The sequence below is a fragment of the Ascaphus truei genome, chromosome 17 (genome assembly GCF_040206685.1).
Source record: "Ascaphus truei isolate aAscTru1 chromosome 17, aAscTru1.hap1, whole genome shotgun sequence".
Lineage (NCBI taxonomy): Eukaryota > Metazoa > Chordata > Amphibia > Anura > Ascaphidae > Ascaphus > Ascaphus truei.
In genome coordinates this window covers 27,368,187-27,386,355 of record NC_134499.1, presented here as the reverse complement: position 1 = coordinate 27,386,355, position 18,169 = coordinate 27,368,187, and the positions used below count along the sequence as shown (strand labels likewise).

The 18,169-nt window shown below is 44.3% G+C and overlaps 2 protein-coding genes across 4 annotated transcripts in view; one reads left to right on the top strand and one right to left on the bottom strand.

Moving 5' to 3' along the window:
• Positions 1-2,919, bottom strand: part of CIMIP7 (ciliary microtubule inner protein 7) — a 44,423-nt gene extending 41,504 nt beyond the window's left edge. Inside the window, exon 1 of the mRNA XM_075574428.1 lies at positions 1,818-2,919. The gene's annotated coding sequence lies outside the window, so the exon portion shown is untranslated. The remainder of the gene's footprint in view (positions 1-1,817) is intronic.
• Positions 2,920-3,010: 91 nt separating this feature from the next.
• Positions 3,011-17,363, top strand: IHO1 (interactor of HORMAD1 1). Of its 3 annotated transcripts, none has more exons than XM_075574425.1 (8): positions 3,011-3,114; positions 5,755-5,818; positions 6,976-7,144; positions 7,829-7,989; positions 12,909-12,957; positions 13,118-13,205; positions 14,619-14,722; positions 15,402-17,363. In XM_075574425.1, exons 2-8 carry the CDS (start codon positions 5,763-5,765, stop codon positions 16,674-16,676), a joined length of 1,902 nt encoding a protein of 633 aa, XP_075430540.1. In that variant the 5' UTR covers positions 3,011-3,114; positions 5,755-5,762; the 3' UTR covers positions 16,677-17,363. The 3 variants fall into 3 exon arrangements, with proteins under 3 accessions (XP_075430540.1, XP_075430539.1, XP_075430541.1); XM_075574424.1 differs by lacking the exon at positions 3,011-3,114 and adding an exon at positions 3,121-3,496; XM_075574426.1 differs by lacking the exon at positions 3,011-3,114 and adding an exon at positions 3,121-3,500.
• The last annotated feature ends 806 nt before the right edge of the window (positions 17,364-18,169 follow it).

Here is an 18,169-nt window from a genome sequence, read left to right as displayed (position 1 = left end):
TTACTGTACTTCACAGTAGGATCATTCTTAAGACTTCATAGCAGGTCAGATCCGATAAAAGCCTGCGGTTTTATGCTTTGTAGTCTTCCCTATTCATAATGATCAGATTTCCCCCCTTATCAGATGGTTTGATGACAATTTCATTCTTATTTTCAAGCTCCGTGAGTGCAGTGCTTTCTTGGTAGCTAAGGTTACTCAGATGTTTAGTTTTAGGGGGGCCCTCAATGTCCCTCGTAATGAGATCCACAAAGACCTCAATGTGATTGAAAATATCGCCAGCAGGGATAAATTTAGACTTAGGTCTCAGATCTGTATATGGGCCCTCACCCTGGATCCTATTAGTATCCTCTAGGACAGGGGGGCGCAAACTTTTTTCCCTGCGCCCCCCTGACGGCTGTCCCCTCACTCCCGCGCCCCCCGCAACCCCAACTTACCCGCGCTCCGGCGTAATGACGTCACGTTGCTTACATGACCTCGCAGCGTCATTTTGACGCCGCGTTGCCATGGCACCGCAGGGAGGAAGCCGCCGGAGCCACGGTAAGTTAGGTTTACAGAGTCCCTGCAGCTCCCCGGGCACTTAATTTAAGTGCCTTCGGGAAGCGCGCGGGGCCTCTGTAAACCCCGTGCCCCCCGTCGGCAGTGTCGCGCCCCCCCTGGGGGTCGCGCCCCACAGTTTGCACACCGCTGCTCTAGGAGATCTTCCAGGAGTTTAACATTGGCCATTTCCAGGGGGTCCCTACCATCTGCTACCAGTCTATCTTCCCTACGTTTAAAGAATTTGTGAAGTTTTAGTTTTCGTGCGAATAGATTAATATCTTTTATCCATTCAAAGGTGTCCATATTTGTCGTAGGGGAGAAAGAAAGGCCTCTTGCCAGAACACTGAGATGATTCTCATTAAGGGCCTCATGCAGAGAGCAGCGCTATGCAGAATTGGAGAGGGGGGAAACATTTTACCTTTTTTGGAGAGTTTTTATCTCCATATGCAGAAAGGGCAGAAAACTGCCTTTCTGCATATGGAGAGTTTCAACCAGCGCTATTAGCGCTGTTGAAACTATTGGGGAAAAAATCGCGTTTTTTTTTTTCCCCTCTCCACCGGCCGCGGAGCGCCAGCTGCTTGGTGGAGAGGGAAAATGTTGAAAATCGCGCCATTTTTTTGGCGCGAGCAGCCACTAGATGGCGATCGCGGCTCTCTGCATACGGCAGAGAAAAAAACTGGAGAGATTTTAAACTCTCCAGGCGCGCGGTGAATTTGAAGGGAACAAAAAAAAAATGGCGCTTTTTTTTAAACTTGCCGGTTTCTGCCTTTCTGAAGGCAGAATCCGCCAATTAATGCCGCTTTCCATGTTAGCGCTGCTCTCTGCATGAGGCCCTAAGTGTGAAACTAGACAGGTTGACAATTCTAGATTTATCATGGTGTTCTAGTATCTCGGCTGATTCCCTCCCCTCCTCCCTTTGTTGGACAGTGTGTCTCGGTCCCTTAGGACCCATTCCTTTCCCCCTTCTTGTCTTCTTCCTCCTCCTCTCCTCCTGGGTCCTAATGGTGCCCGACTGGGGTCTAAAAAAGGAGGGAGAGCTGGGTGGGAAAAAGGTACGCTCTCTTGGTCCTGAACTAAAACTTCTTCCTCGCTATCTGATTTCTCCCACTCTGTGGATGACTCTTGATTAGGGTTGTGTTGTTTCCTAGCCCTACCTTTGTTGGTGAATTTGTAACGAAAGATCTTACCCTCAGCAAAATCCTTTTTATCCCTGGCGTACTTAGTTATTTTGCGTTCTTTAAGTTCTGACGTAAACGTATCTATATTTTCTTTGAGCTTACCTTCTAATTCTAGAAATTTGTCATCTGATTTCCAAGTGGTAATCTCACTGAGTTGGGTCTCAAGGTCCTTAGTAATAACCTCTAGACTCTTTTTCTGATGATCAACTAATAGAGTCATTAGCATAATTGAGCATTGTTTGAGTATTAATTCCCAGGACCTAGTAAATTTTTCATCTACTATATGATGTGCTGGTGGCACATTAGCCCTTAGACCTCTTGGTATTAAATCTGCCCGTAGATAGGGGACCCCCACAGCTGTCAATAAGTATAATGTGATACTGATGTAGGTGCTCCCTAGGTAAGTATTTATGAACAACAAACAGAGAAAAGAAACCTAGTTTGGGCACTCTGATACATCTGCATAAGGTTTTTTTTTTCGGAAAGAGACTGATGTATTTTTTTTATATAGTTAAGAGCTCAAAGAAAAAGAAACTTTACAAAAAAAATCTCATTAGAAAAAAGCAAATCAGTTTCAATTCTGAGAGATCAAAGTGGAATTGAGAGAAAGGGGACATTTGAATTCCAAGTGTTTTTCAAGTCATTCTTTCTTTGATTTCATATAATTGACATTAATATTGAATGAATGGGTGGGGGAGGGGTAACTTTTACCATATGCACATTATCTATATTCAAAGAACATTTAGTATCTCCAATTCTATCAGATTTGGTTCAGGTTATATATTTTTAATCACACCAAGATCAAAATATACTATTTTTTAGATCCTCAAGGTCGCCTATGCGCTTTTGCAACATATTTGTATTTTTGAGGCGAGCCCCATTAAAACCTTCAAATAATACATTATCCCATTATTTTAACCCTAGTTTGTTGGTAGCAACCTAAGTACCAATCAGTGTCTATTCGTCACTCTTTTATTTCTGCACTTTAATTGTACAGTACTATTAAAATGGCTTATTCTTATAAAATACTATTTAAATAAAATCTTTTAAACTATGTAAATGTATATCTGGGCTTATGGACACATGCCCTGTAGTATGCTGTACTAGATTTAAGTGAAATTAAACGTTTTGTTGGAAACAAATAATACGCCACACCGTGTCCTTAATTGGTGACACTGAGCAGCACAATGGCGGCTCTACACCATCACCTCATGATGTACAACGACGCTTTTTTTTTTTTCTGCGCGCTTTATAGTCAACAGAAAAGGCGGGATAGAGAGATGCGCGCGCACCAGAGGCCTCGCGCCCCCTCCCTTCCGCCGGTCCACGCGCTCGCGGCCTGGTGTGCTTCAAGAGGCGCGTGCTGTTTGGCGCGAAAACTCCATGGCATCGACCTGAGGTGAGAGAGATCGTCGCCTCCACAATTGTAGGGCCCTATAGTTGCTGCAGTTGGAGGTGCGAGAGGGAGGGGGGCGGCGCTTCCCCTTCTCCGCACCCTCCTCCCAAGCGGCAGGAACCTCCTCCAAATGCCTCTTTCGAGGGGTTGGGCAAATGTGATTGTGTTAGATGGAGGAGCAGCTCAGGCCTCCTCGGGTAGTGGGCCGCATATTCTCATTATCAGGAGATGTGGCTGACAATTGTATAATATTTCTAAAGAGTTTACAGCCGAAAACAAATGAAAAAAAAATGTTAAACTTTTTTTTATTGATCATATTAAAATGCAAATCAGCCTCATAGTTAAGAAATGTCCCTAACATTCCTGTCGAAAATGGCTGTACTTTGTAGGTGAATATTAAGAAGTCCTTCAACTGTACTTATTTAGCAAGCACTGTGCATATTCTCTGTATCCTGTATCTAAATTCAGCTGTACCTATGTACTTACTTATGTCAGTAGCTGAACCTTCAGCTAATTAAAGATGGGAGATTGATGACATTTCTGCTAATAATCAGCTGGTTGTGTGTATATATTATAGATATAAACATATGCAAATACATCCATATGTACACATTTTATTTATAATATGACCTTTGCATATAGTGAATTGTACGTGTTGTGCCTCTTTGGTGAAGTCATGTGCCTGGAAGGTCTTATATATCCCACACTGACAGCAAATAAAGTACTTTATTTTTATGTGCCAAGTGTTGGAGGGTCTGGTATTATTAATTTGACCGAAAAGGGACCTCCATAGATGTTTACAAACAGTGCACTGTATTTTGAAGAGGAGGTGGAGGCTCTCTGGCCGGGCGAGCCGGGTAAATACGGGTCTTGTTCTGTTTTATTTAATTGGCATCAGAATAGCAGAATCAATAAACGACTTGGCCAGCCTAACCCTAATATTGGTTAAGTCTTAGGCCTCGGTCCCGCTGCGCTCGTTGGCGCGGGCGGCAATGTAGCGAGTTCCCCACCAGCAGGGGAATCCTCGCGAGCCGGTCCCGGTCCCCACTGGCGGCACAGCTGACTACACGCTGTCGCGCGTCAGCCGCTGGAGACACCACAGAATGGTGTTTTCTAGCTTTGACGCGTGACGTGTGTGGCTGTGAGCCAATGGGGAGGGGAGGCTGCGGGAGGAGGAGAGGCTTCGGGGAGCGGGGAGGAGTGTGGAGTGAAAGCAGGTGAGTGCCTTTCTCTGTGTGTGTGTCTGTGTGTGCGCGTGAGTGCCTGCCTCTGTCTGTGTGTGTGTGTGTATGAGTGCGTGAGTGCCTGCCTGTGTGTGTGCGCGCGCGTGTGTGTGTGTATGAGTGCGTGAGTGCCTGCCTGTGTGTGTGTGTGTGTGTATGTATGGATGAGTGCCTGCGTGTGTGTGTGTTTTACTTACCGAAGCTCCAGCCCGAGTCCGTGGAGGGAGGGGGGGGGAGAGTAGCGGGTCCCTCCGCTCAAGCCACGCCCCCCCTCCCTGTCAAAACGCCCACCACCCGCCCACCTCCCGCTCCAGCTCCCGCTCCCTACAGACCGCATATCGCGGTCTGTGTATCTCAGCGCACCGCCTGTCAGCAGTGCGGGTGCGCTGACTCTGGGAGCGGGGCCTTAGCCTTAGCAATCTACGGCTAAAACAGAGGTTTGGAAAGCAGAAAAAACAGAGATTTAGATAAGGGTGGGTGACAAATGGATGTTTGAAGAAATTGGAAGGGCAATAAAATGGTGACAAGTAACAGCATGGAGGGGGAAGGGGGGAGTAGTGGATAAGAACATTGGCAGAGAGGCAGTCAGGATAATTACAAACCATTGTGATAGTGTGAGAAACCCCATATCCGCATTAAGTCCTCTTGTTTTGGTGTCAAAGAGTCTTATCATTCTGAGTTCAAATGTTTTCCGTTCTTGGGGATTGAGGATTTTGATTTTTATATAATTTATGGAATGATCTGGCTGTGAGAAATGATGTCCCACTGGTGAGCAGTATCTTCCTTCTTCGTGGTGGAGTATACAGTGTCTGCGCATATTCATTCTGCCTTGAAGTTTTTGGCAGCATCCCCTTCCCCCTCCATGCTGTTACTTGTCACCGTTTTATTACCCTTCAAATTTCTTCAAACATCCATTTGTCACCCACCCTAATCTAAATCTCTGGGTTTCTTTCTGCTTTCCTAACCTCTGTTTTAGCCGTAGATTCCATTGTTAATCAGTATCGCCGACCTGAGGAAGAGAGGAGAACTCTCGAAAGCTTGTCCTATGACATAAATTGTTAGTCCAAATAAAAAAGGTATCTGTGTGTGTGTCTGTGAGGATCCCTAGAGATCCAATATACCGGCATAGCACAAGAGATAATCACATAAAAGTGGTTTGTTGGGTCCATATGGAACCGCCATTTGACGTCCGTCCCGCGTTGTCACGGGGAAGCGTCGTCGCTATCAGAAGATGCAGAAGGAGAAGCCGGAGAGAAAGTAAGAGGCAGTTACAGAGTGCGGGGCCTCTGTAAGCTAAGGGATCAGGTCGCCGTTCCCCTTGGATCATTTTGTGCCCCCCTGTTTGCACACCCCTGGGCTTTAGTGTTGTTTTATTTCCTCTTCTTTCCATGCATTTTCCCTTTGTTTTTTCCCCCCTCAGGTGTAAAAATGAATTACAATGTTTGGAACATCAAAGATATGTTCAGCATCCCTCCAGGGACCGGGTGAGAGTTTTCTGTATTTATAATGTAATTTATTCTCAAGTAATCATTGCTAGTACCAGAGAGTAATATTCCTGAAAACATAACTATACTAAAACATTTAACTTGCTGGTTTTGAACCATAAGCAAAGAGAATATAGAAATGAATTGACTCCTGTGCTTCTTTCTTCATCATATAATGGAACTAATTACTTATTTAACATGAGAGGCGAGTGGTATTGCAGGTTCATAAATCATTGGGTAATCATGTGAGTGCCAGATGGGTTTTACAACCCAGTGCTGGTCCCTCTGTTCCTAAAAGCTGCACAAAAGGAACAAAAGCTTAATTTAAAAGGTATTTAGGCTTAAAGTTAACAACTACTTGTCTGCTTATGGTTCCCAAATACAATAATAATACATAAATATATATATATATATATTTATATATGTTATGGTGGGTGAAAAGATGACTAAAAACCCTCCACCATATAGCATATAGAATATAAAAATATTACTTGTGAGCACATTCACATGTCTTAGACAGGTCTACAACCCTGCTTTTCGCCATTATCACCTAGCATACAGTGCTTCCACTGCAGCAAGGGATTCTGGGAAATGGCATGCAAATGCACCCTTAAGCCATGTAATAATGGATTTAAGACAAAAGGTGGCACTAGTGCTCATTTGCATGTCATTTCCCAGAATCCCTTGCTGCAGTGGAAGCACTGTATGCTAGGTGATAATGGCGAAAAGCAGGGTTGCAGACCTGTCTAAGGCGTGTAATATAGTCCTCGCGCATGCGCTACCGTACGTGCGTCAATTACAATTGCAGGGTATGAGCCTGCAGTTCCTATACTTCAGACTCACACACAAACGTGAGCGGTGGCACGGCAGACCAGGGAAAATACAATAAAATTGTATTTTCGCGCTGCTGCCACGCCACGAACCAATCACAGCGCGGCCTCACGCTGTGGCATCAGAGTCACGCCCCCTAACCGCAGGCGTCACCCCTTGCACCCTAGCAACTAAACACCCACGTGCACGTGTAACGCTGGGCGCACCTGCACACAGCAGCGAGGACTATATTACACGCCTAAGACGTGAATGTGCTCACAAGTAATATTTTTATATGATGTATATATTTAGACATGTTCTTATATAAATCGTTTGGCGTGTTGCAGGGCAAACAGGTCTTCTGGTCGCAGTAGCAATCCCAGTGACTACTCAAGCCTGACAGATTCCCAGTTTTTATTCGGTTCGCAGTTTTGTCCGGATATTTCACAGCCAACATCTCTGGAGTTACCTGCACAGTCTAAACAGCAAAAAAATTCACAACACAACTCCCAGGATGTAAGTGATCTTTTGTTTATATTAGCAGATTTGCTAATTACTATTTGATGGAGTTCATTGCTGCAGATATAGATGTGTAATAAATACAAAAAAAAAACTGCATATGATAATTTTAGGAATTTGTTACTAATCTAGTCAATATTATTTTGGTTTGATCTATGTGCACATGTATTTTATTTTGTTGGCCTGACATATATTGCAGATTTAAACCGTGAAAGATTCAGATGTCCGTTTTCTCAGTATATTAACAAATACAGTAGCCCCAGCACTTGAAATATTGCTTAACCTAAGGTGAAGAGATGGATGTGGAAAAAAGAAAGAATTTCAATTGTGTTGGATTCCTTGCCAAGAAGCAGAAATAACATTCTTTAGCTATTTAGCCCCATCTGCAGTTTACTAATGGGTTTATGGCATTGATTTAGTATTTAGCAAACATTTTGACAAGGAGACCAAATATAATAGTATAACAGACGTATAAAATGTATTTGTAAAACAAATGCAAAACAACTTAAATGGCATAGGAAATATTACAGTTTGTGTTTATAAAAAAGAAAAATGGGTACATATCACTTTTTATTGCATAAGTAATGTAGACACAGATATCTATGTGCTTAACTCAATTTTTCAATATCAATATGTCCAAAAGATCAAATTATTATCCTCTTGTCTCACTTTTAAATACAGAGCGACCCTAGCGTGTTTTTGAAATACCAGACTAAGCCCCATTTGTATAGTGGTGACTTCAAAGACATGGGATCATTTCTGCATTTCGGTGCAGGAAAATCCAAAGGAATTTTGGAGCAATTTGAAGAAAACAAGAAAAAAGCAAAAGAAAAATCGGATAAGTATGCTTTTTAGTATAAATAATATTTTTAAATGAATATAAAATCAACTTTCTTTTAAATGAGTAAGTGTGATATCGTTAGCTTAGTCCACGGGTAATCAACCCGTGGACGCGTGCCACATGCGACCCTTCAATGCTTCATGTGTGGCCCCTACCTAAAATACCAGCCAGCACTTCCACGTTCTTCCTACCCCGTGCCTGTTAGTTTGTCTGTGCCCTGCTTGCTGCGCCAGATATTGAGCCAGACCTTGCACATCAACGCTGAATCAGAGACTTAACCGTGCCCCAAGGTAAAGTGCTGGACATGTGTAATTGTGTGTGTGTGGAGCAGGGGGGGGGGCGGAGCAGGGGGGGGGTTGTGTGTATGTGTCTAAGGGTGGCATTTTGTGTGTTTGTGAGTGTGTGTGTAAGGGGGGACTTGTGTGGGTGTGGGGGATTGAGTGGGTGGGGGGACTGGGAGAATTGAGTATTGGGAGGGAGGAATAATTGAGTGTGATGATTGAGTGAAAGAGGAGGGAGGGGGAGAGAGAGAAGGGATGGGGAGAGTGAAAGGAGGGAAGTGGGCAATGAAAGGAGGGAGGGGGGGCAGTGAGGAGGGAGGGGGCGACAGTGAGAGGAGGGGAGAGTGAGAGGAGGGAGCGCAGTGAGAGTAGGGGGTGGGAGGGGAGTGCAGTGAGAGGGTGGAGGGGCCAGTAAGAGGAGGGGATAGTGAGAGGGGAGAGGGGAAGAGAGTAACTTAATACTCAGAACTAAGCATATTTTAATTTATTTCGCTTTTTTTGCCCAAGGGTGGAAATGACTAATAACTGAAACTTGTGCACAGAATAACAATTACAAAACAAAATAAAGGTATTCTTCAGAATCCAGGGGTAGCGTGGGAGAAGTTCAACCAAAAAAGGAACAGAAAAACATATCTAAGTGTAGATGTATTAAATTAGTGAAGTTGCAAGAAACCTTGGCTCCTATGTGTTGCCTACTTATAATGTGGTTTATTTTGACACATCCAAAACCTTGCTAATCTGTTCTTGTATATTAGAAACAAGTGATTGGTACCTTAATGTAGAAAAGAGAAACAATTGCGCAGATCAAAAAGTTATGAACTTTATATATGAGGTATAAGAATCCCGCTCACAATGTGTGCAATATTAAAAAGCATTTAACACAAAGTGTATGGTGCTCGACGTCGTGAACTCTCACCGGCAACCGTCCCCTCGGGTGTTGTTGATCGTCCTGGAGCGGCGTCCCAGCCCTGCCGGTGTCTCTCTTGGGCTCCGCGACATTAACCAACGTCCTTCCAGGTAGTGTTGGCTGTCCGGAGTGGCGTCTCAGTCCTTCCGGTATCTCTCTGTTAATTTTTTTGGTTGAACTTCCATGCTCCCCCTGGATTCTGAAGAATACTTGCATCTTCTTGGGACCACCGAAGACAGTCCCTACCAGAGGGTCTGAGCAGGGAGTTACAACCTTATAATTTAATTAACTCACTATGTGTTCACTGTGTATTATATAAAGTCACATTATACTGTGTCACTTGAATCACTATTCACATTGGTTGTGTTGGAAGCACCTACATTCTCTTCACCTTTTCTATATATATAAAATTGAATTTTGTGGGATTGTTGCTAGATGTGGTCCGTGGGTCTGTCACTCAGCCTCTGGCCAATCAGATTGGTCCGTATCCCTGCCCCGCCCTGCACGCCTCTCATTGGCCTGCGTGGCTCTATGACGACACCCAACTGCCACTCTCTTCTCCTCCTCACCCGCCCACAACCACCTGGCCACTAACACTAACAGCTGCTCCGGCGCAGGCCTCACCTCTCCCCCACCACAAACCCCCCTCCCCCCGGTCACAACACTAACAGCCGCTCCTACCGAGCACACTCTCCCCCTGGCTTCCCCGCTTGCAGCCAGCGGTGTGGGGGGCGGGAGGCGGCGCCACGCGAGAGACCAACTGGAGTCCCGGCCCTCTCTCGCTCCTGCCCGGCCACCGATCGCTCCATGCTGCACTACGGCCGCAGATGGAGGATGGGGCCGGCCACACCACACCACGGAGTCCCTCTCCTCCCTGAATCCCTTACCTTACATTTCAAGGAGAGGGACATCTGAAACTGCTGCTAGCGAGGACCGGGGGTCATGCATGGGGGGGACACACAATGATGTGCGGTTCAGGGGGGGAATAATGTGAGGTGCAGGGGGGGAGAGACAGATGTGGGTTGCAGGGGAGTGACGAGTGAAGTGGGGTGCAGGGGAGTGACGAGTGATGTGGGGTGCAGGGGGTGGACAGTGATGTGGGGTGCAAGGGGTTGACAGTGATGTGGGGTGGACAGTGATGAGGGTTGCAGGGGGGTGGAGAGTGATGTGGGGTGCATGGGGGAGAGTGATGTGGGGTGCAGGGGGGCAGTTTTGTGGGGTGCAGGGAGGGGAGACCGCAGCTGTGAAGGGGGGTAAATTCTGGGCAACGCCGGGTATATCAGCTAGTTGTTTATAAAACAAAATAAAGGGACTTATTATTTTGAGATGCATTTTATTCCCCCACTTATTTTTTTCCTTTCCCTAATTCTGATGGCTGATTGAAGGAAGTGTGTTGTATGTTAATGCTTATATATATTTATTAGTCACTATTAATTAGATTTTTTTTTTTATTGTGGCCTTTGACAATGACACTGGTAAATTCTGGCTCCAATACCAAGAGGCATTCAACAAATTATTTGCTTCTGTATTTACCAGGGAGGAATCAATTGCAAAAATAGTGCCACAGTATGAAGCCACGACATCTATATTAACGATCAATTGGTTAACTGAGGAAGGAATGGCTTGATAAAATTAAAGTAAATTAACCACCTGGCCCCAATGGCATACACCCAAGAGTTCTTAAGGAGCTAAGTTCAGTAATTGCCAAACCATTCCATTTAATATTCAAGGACTCAATTTCCATAGGCTTAGTACCACAAGATTGACGTAAAGCAGACATAGTGACTATTTTTAAAAAGGGAGCTAGATCACAGCCGGGGAATTACAGGCCTGTAAGTCGGACAATAGTGGAGAAGCTACTTGAAGGTTTAGTATGGGATAATATTCAGGAATACCTAATGGATAACAAAATTATTAGTAATAGCCAGCATGGATTTATGAAGAATAGGTCATGCAAAACTAACCTTATTAGTTTATTTGAGGTGGTAAGTAGAACCAGGGTAATGCAGTTGATGTGGTCTAGTTACATTTTGCAATGGCTGAGAGGTTAGTGTACAAAATAAAGCAAATTGGACTCTAAAAATATTTGCACCTGGATTGAAAACTGGTTGAAGGATAGACAACAGAGAGTTGTCATAAATGGAACCTTTTAAGGTTGGGCTCAAGTGAGTGGAATACCTCAAGGATCGGTACTGGGACCTCTGCATTTTAACTTGTGTATTAATGACCATGAGGTTGGCATAGAGAGCAAAGTCTCCATCTTTGCTGAAGACACTAAATTGTGCAATGTAGTAAAATCAGAGAAAGCTGTAATTTCTCTTCAGAAGGACTTGGATAGGCTAGAAATGTGGGTAGGTAAAGTAAATGGCAGGTGAGGTTCAATACGGATAAATGTAAGGTTATATGTTTGGGAAACAAGAATAAACAAGCAACATACAATTTAAATGGGGGTAAATTAGGTGAATCCTTGATAGAGAAGGATTTAGGAGTAGGCAAATAAGATCTTATCTTGCATTAAACTGAGGATGGATGGAAGGGAAGTAAGCATAATTATGCCCCTCTATAAAGCATTAGTAAGACCACAACTTGGATATGGAGTCCAATTTTGGGTACCACTCCATAAAAATTACATTATGGAACTAGAAAAAGTGCAGGGAAGAGCCACCAAATTAATAAATGGGATGGAAAATCTTTTTGCATTTCTCCTGGCAGAGGAAGGGGCCTGGCATCTCGTCCGATCATGGAAGTCTCGCGATCTACTTCCTGTCCGTCCACACTTCCGGGAGTGGCTGGATGGGCCTCCTTCAGCTGCCAGACCTGGGACAGTAGTCCTAGCGCATCCCCTTTGACGGCCCTGGGAGTCTTAGTAATTGGGGTCCATTACTTACTTTATATCCCTAAGAAACAAATCGTATTGTTTCAGATATTGGTATTCTACTATGACAGCAATAAATAAGCAATGGTAATGCATAATTTCTGCATTTTTAATATGTAATAGTTTGACAAAGCACAGTAGAATATATTTCCACTAATTTCACCAACTGGATTAATAAATGATGTAGTTAACGAGGAACTGAGTCGACATAATGTTATTATTGTGCAGGTGCAATTGAAACAGGTAATTTCAAAGGCATATGTCTTTTAATGTCAGTAACGCTAAAATGCAAACAGTGAATGATACTTATGTTGCACGCATAGTTCAACAATGCATATGACATTATACATATACAGTAGAGTCTCGGTTATCCGACTTTTGTTAACCGACACTCCGTTTTATCCGTCACTCTCCCACCGCCCTCATCCCCCCCCTTTCACTTACCGGTGGCAGAAGAAGAGAACTGCAAACCACAAGAGCGGCACCAGAGTAAAACCAGCTGATGGCCGGAGAAGACGACATTTCAGCGGAGGAATGGAGTTAAGACAGCGGGCGGCGGCAGCAGGAAGGAGAAGACCATCGGACCCTGTGTGCGGAGCAGAGCGGTATAGGAGAACGGTCAGTGAGGAGCATGCTGCAACACCGGACAGACACCGCTCCTGTGGTTTGAAGTCCTCTTCTTCTGCCACCAGTAAGCGAAATGTGGGGGGGATAATACTTTTCGTATTATCCGTCTTTTTCGGTTATCTGCCACGGTATCGGTCCCGTTTAGGTCGTATAACCGAGACTACTGTAAATCTAATTTTAAATGCAGTCTGATTTTAAATGCGTACAAATTAATTATTTGTTTCAACTAGTGAACAGTTAAACAACTTGGTTTCCAACATTCAAGAAAACATTCAAGGGGTAAGTAAATGAGAATAAAAATGCATTTTTCTGGCAAATTTTATATTGAAGGAAATCTTTTCTGAAAATGTTTCTAACAATAGGTTATCTTTAACTATGTAAGCTTCTCCAGAGTCTGTTTTTAATATGTCTTACCGTTTATTTACTTATATTTTTCTAGTTGCAAATGACCTTCTGTCAGTTTGAGGAGAATACGGATTTAAGATGCAAGACAATATTGGATTCAGTGAAAACTGTTTCTAAAGCATGTGAGTGGATTAGATATGATTTATACATGTTTTTACCAGTAGAGGGCATATGAAAACTGCTATAGTTATTGCATAGTCCGTAAAAGAGGAATTCACTCTTAGGCCGAGTCCACGGTCCCTGCTGGCGTGCTGAGGCGCGCTGAGGCGCAGGGAAAGCGGGTGCTTTCCCTGGCCTTGCGGTTGCTTACCGCAAGCGCTCTCAGCAGCCGTCAGGGGGCGGTCCGGGGGCGGGCGCGTCACTGGCCGGGGGCGGGCCAGTGACGTCACGGAGCTGGTTCGCCCTCATTGGGCGAACCGCTCACGTGACCGGCCTGTCTCGCCGGCAAGCGGGGGAATTTTAAATTCCCCCAAGACCTGCGCTTCCGCAAGCGCGCGTAAGTGCAGGTGAGCCCCTACTAAAGCCGCTCTAATTGCGGCTGTAGGGGCTCAGTGCTGAGCGGGAGCGCGCCTCAGCGCGCTTCCGCCAGCAAGCAAGTAACATGGCCGAGGCCTTAGGCCTTGATTATACCAGCGGCGGTCAGGCTCCGTCAGGCCAGGTCCCCGCTGGCTACTGCAGCGCCCGCTGTGGTGGACGCTGCAGGGACAAGAGCCGCCCCTCAATGGGGCCAGGCCCGCTGCATGGGGGGGGCCGCCACGCTGCATGGGGGGGGCCGCCACGCTGCATGGTGAGTTTTTCCAGCCTACAAGAAAATTGTGAGGGGAACTAGCGACGGAGCGCTAAGCCACGCCCCCCATGCGTTTCAGCCAATGAGGGCGAAGCCGGGTGACGTCACGGCCGCCCCCCGTCTTTCCCCTTGCAACTTTGCAGACGGGGAATTCGGCTGCACGCGTCGCCAGCCTCGCAGGCGCATGCAACGCAGTCACTGGGGCGTAGCCTCAGGGCGATGCGCCGCCTGAACAATGCACTGCAGGCAGGAGGCATCGTGGCATTACGTGACGTGAGCGGTTCGCCCTCATTGGCTGAAACGCTCACATGACGCAACCGTTGCTCTGGAAAATCAATTTCTTGGATCTGCTCGAAATTCACGCGCTTGGCCGCTTGGTTCGCACACGCGGTTGCGCGCACTTAGTGGCCGCTCAATGCAAAACGTGCATTTGTTTTGGTGGCGTGCGACATCGCGTGCTTGGCCGCTTTGGGTATAAGCACTGCCTTACACTTGTCTAGTAAGAAAATGTATTGTCTTTTTAATGCAGACCACATCAAAGCAGAATATAACATTTACATTTATATGAATTTGCAAATTATAATCGTTACTCATTTTACAAAATAACCATGTTTCAAATCAAGATAAATCAATTTAAGTATCTAATAGTTTTAAAAATTAGTAATCAAAATAGTTAGATTAATTATAGCCAAAAACAAAACAACATTTTCTCATGTTAGAGCACTGTTAAAGGCACTTTTTTTTCTAGTGCAAGACAGTGCTGCATCACAGCATGGATTGATACTGAAAGCATTGTCAGCTAAAAGTAATGATGAGCAGGTATTATTGGACTTGGAGGAAAAAATTCATAAAGTAAGTGTACCTATTGCATTAATCCACCGCCCTTTCCTGTGAAAAAGTAATTCCTCACATTTGCCCCAATAGTAAAATACTTTAATTGAGTGGAGTCCATACATTTGTAACTGGAAAAATATGGAGGCACCTCACATTTGCCCTGAGTTACCTTCCAGCTTTATAGCAAGACCTCTTGTTCTATTAATTCTCTTTCTCTGAAATATGCAGGGCCACTGACAGGGAGAAGGGGGGTGTGGGGCGGGGGCGGAGTCAGGACAACGGTACCCAGGCCCAACTGGCAAAGGGGGGCAAGGCCGGCCAATCCTGAAAGTTAGACTCTGCCGATTGATCGTCCGGCCCGTTCCTCTCCCGGGCCCAAGCTTAATGAACTGGACCCCTCAGGTTCATCTCTGTGTTTACTATTATAATAGCCAGCAGGGTTTTGTGTTCCAATTGGCTTCATGCTAAGAGTCCACAAGACTAGAGGATGTAAGAACACAACTTACATGTACTTTTAAGTGTCAGTTTTTCAATTGACTAAAACTCTTTGGCATTTAAAACTATATTGTATGATTACTATCAGGTTTTAATTTACCAACAAGTGAGTAGTCTACATACTATTATGGTTTGCTGATGCAATGCATTGTAGTTTTATCCTGGAGTTGTTGTTGATTATGACCTGTCCCCTTTCCCACAGAAAGATACAGAGATAACAAACATAAGATCAAATGTGCAGTTGCTTGTAGAGTGCGTGGATATAATAAAGTCACAACAGTGTGAACAGCACCTGGAACTGTCAGAGAAATTAACATGGTTGTCAGATTACATGAAGTCATCAGAAAATAAAATACTAAATGAACTTCAGAAGATTCATTTGGTTCCTGAGGTTCCACTGCACTTGAAAGATGACACTACACAGACGTCACCAATAATTGTTCAGGATATGTCTCTTAAAGATCATATCAAATCACAGTTTAAAACAATGAAAACTTGTCGGGATACTTCATCACTGTCCCAAACTAATGTAAGAAGCAGCTCTGATGGAACAAGCAATACACCATTCAGAGAAGATCTGTGTTTAAAAGACTCTGCAGGAGCTTTTAAAATCTCTCATGTAACATCTCCCGATGTTAAGGATCCTTCGATTGATTTTGATTCTTGCACTGACTTTTTTCAGAAGGGTCCCGAGCAATCAGATTCGCTCTCTCTGGAGCTATCTAAAAGAATATTAGTGGAAAAGTTAACCAATGGGGACAGTACAACTGTAAAAACTGTGCAAGCTTTACAACATAACAAATTATATCAAAATGACCATTGTACCTCACATAGGCAAAACAATTTATTTGTTCTAACAAATCCATCTATTGGCACAGAAAACATGTTACCTAACACCATCACCGAAAAAAATACTAGCCATATAAAGAGGAAAAAAGCCTGCAAGCGTAAAATAAACATGAGGAAAAAAAGAACACATGTTCCCATGAAAAAAAATACAGGGACCGTTTCCAAATCTCTAGCTAACAGTTCACAAGTAAAATCTGGAAACGAATCTGTCACCTGGGAGGGCTCTGTCCAAGACTCACAAAAAGATTATTTTAATCTTTACTCAGAGAGCTGTGTGCCTTCATTACCTGTCATTCAGTCCCCGGTAAGGAAGGCACAGCAGAAGAATGGGGAGAAATGTTCAGTTCTTAGCTCCCACCAAACAACAGAGCATCCTTCATCTACAAAGAAGGAGATATGTGCAGGCGAGAGAATGGTCCTCTCTAAAACAGAACAAAAGATTGTTCACTGGGATTTTTCTTCACAGGGCAGCCATCACCTCCATTACAGCATAAAGAGTGAAAATGATATGACCTGGCTTTGTCCTTCAAGTCCTCTGCCCCGCAATATCAGAAATCCTGCTGTACTACCAACAGAGCAGAAGACTTTCCTGTCTCTGTTTTTTGACAGTAGTGATGACTCTAATTAATGAGTGAGAGCAGTTGCATTCCTTTTTCAGCCAGGATCCTTAGTTTGTGCTAGAGAACATTTACTAGATGCTTATTTTATTAGAAAATCCAGCACAAAAATATTGTACGGATGTGTAGCTCGCAAACACCAAAGAAAGTACAGCACCAAAAGACGGATACTGTGAACGCTCAAAAAAGAGGCACTCAAGGGGTAAATGACTTGACTGATAATGGTTTATTGTGTGGTCAGCACCTCACATCAGCTTGTCTTCATCTCAGACTGGCACAGCACACTACGTAATGGACGTAAGTATCAGAGGGAGGTGCACCGGGTCTCACACTGTAGATCACAGCGCCTCACATCCGTTCGGCTTGTTCGCAGGCTAGCACCTCCGCAGCGGACATTGGCAGCAAGGAGAAGCACACCGTGTCCCACACAGCAGATCACCGATCACTCCAGCAGAAGCAGGAACACCCAAAGCGGCGTTTCACTAGGAGCTTCGTATGGGGCGTATATTTATATCTGTTATTCAGGGACCTATTCACTCATGGTTTCCCACACTACTATTCAAGTATATTAGTTTAACATTCACACCGATCCTATGTAGAAGCATTATATGTTATTTTAATTGATTTTAGTGTCTGTACACGTCCTGATTTTTTTGACCACACAATAAACCATTATCAGTCAAGTAATTTACCCCTTGAGTGCCTCTTTTTTGAGCGTTCACAGTATCTGTCTTTTGGTGCTGTACTTTCTTTGTTGTTTGCAGTCTTCTTGCTCATGGGTGCACCACCTAATTATATTTATATTGGGTTGTAGGGCTACATTTCATTATTTGGTAGTAGAGCTCTTCTCAGTCTCTTTTTTGTATAAGGATGTGTAGCTCACCTAATCTTTACTGTTAGTTATACTATAAGTACCTGTTGAGATGAAAGAATATTTAAAAAGAGGCTCACATTATTTCCTTTCTGGTAACTGTGGTATATGATTCGCAGATGTTAACAGATAGTACAAAAAAACAGAATCAGTTAAAGGATTTTAACACTTTTGTCTGTATTACTTTTCATTAAATACATTTCCTTATTATATTTTTTTACTGAAATGTAAATGTATCTCCAGATTCTTTAGTTGGATGAAGTTTACACCATAGCCTGTGATACAGTACGTTAAAGCAGCAAAACATTGAAGCAGGGGGTCTCCGGAGCCCCATTAATTTCAGCTCTGGGGACACCTAGCTCCCAGAGATACTTACCTCCCTAGGTCTCTGCAGCCAGGGAACTTGTGTGCCTAATGAAATAGCGGCGTTCAAATGTTCCGCTGGCCAATAGGAAGCCGTGATGTCATCCCCTTGTGGCTTCCTACTGACCCGCGTGACCTGGATATTTAAACTCCACAGAGTTCGTAGTTACCTATGGAGGTAAGTATCACTAGAAGCAGGCGGTTCCCGAAGCAGAAATTAATGGGGTTCAGCTCCGGAGACCCCCTGCTTCAATCCTTTAAGAAGAAGAA

Coding starts and splice junctions, on each gene's coding strand:
- IHO1 (XM_075574424.1), top strand. CDS start 3,460: ATGTCCCTAACATTCCTGTCGAAAATGGCTGTACTTT. Junction 7,990..12,908: donor GCAAAAGAAAAATCGGATAA/GTATGCTTTTTA, acceptor TGTTTCAACTAG/TGAACAGTTAAACAACTTGG. Junction 12,958..13,117: donor TTCAAGAAAACATTCAAGGG/GTAAGTAAATGA, acceptor ATATTTTTCTAG/TTGCAAATGACCTTCTGTCA.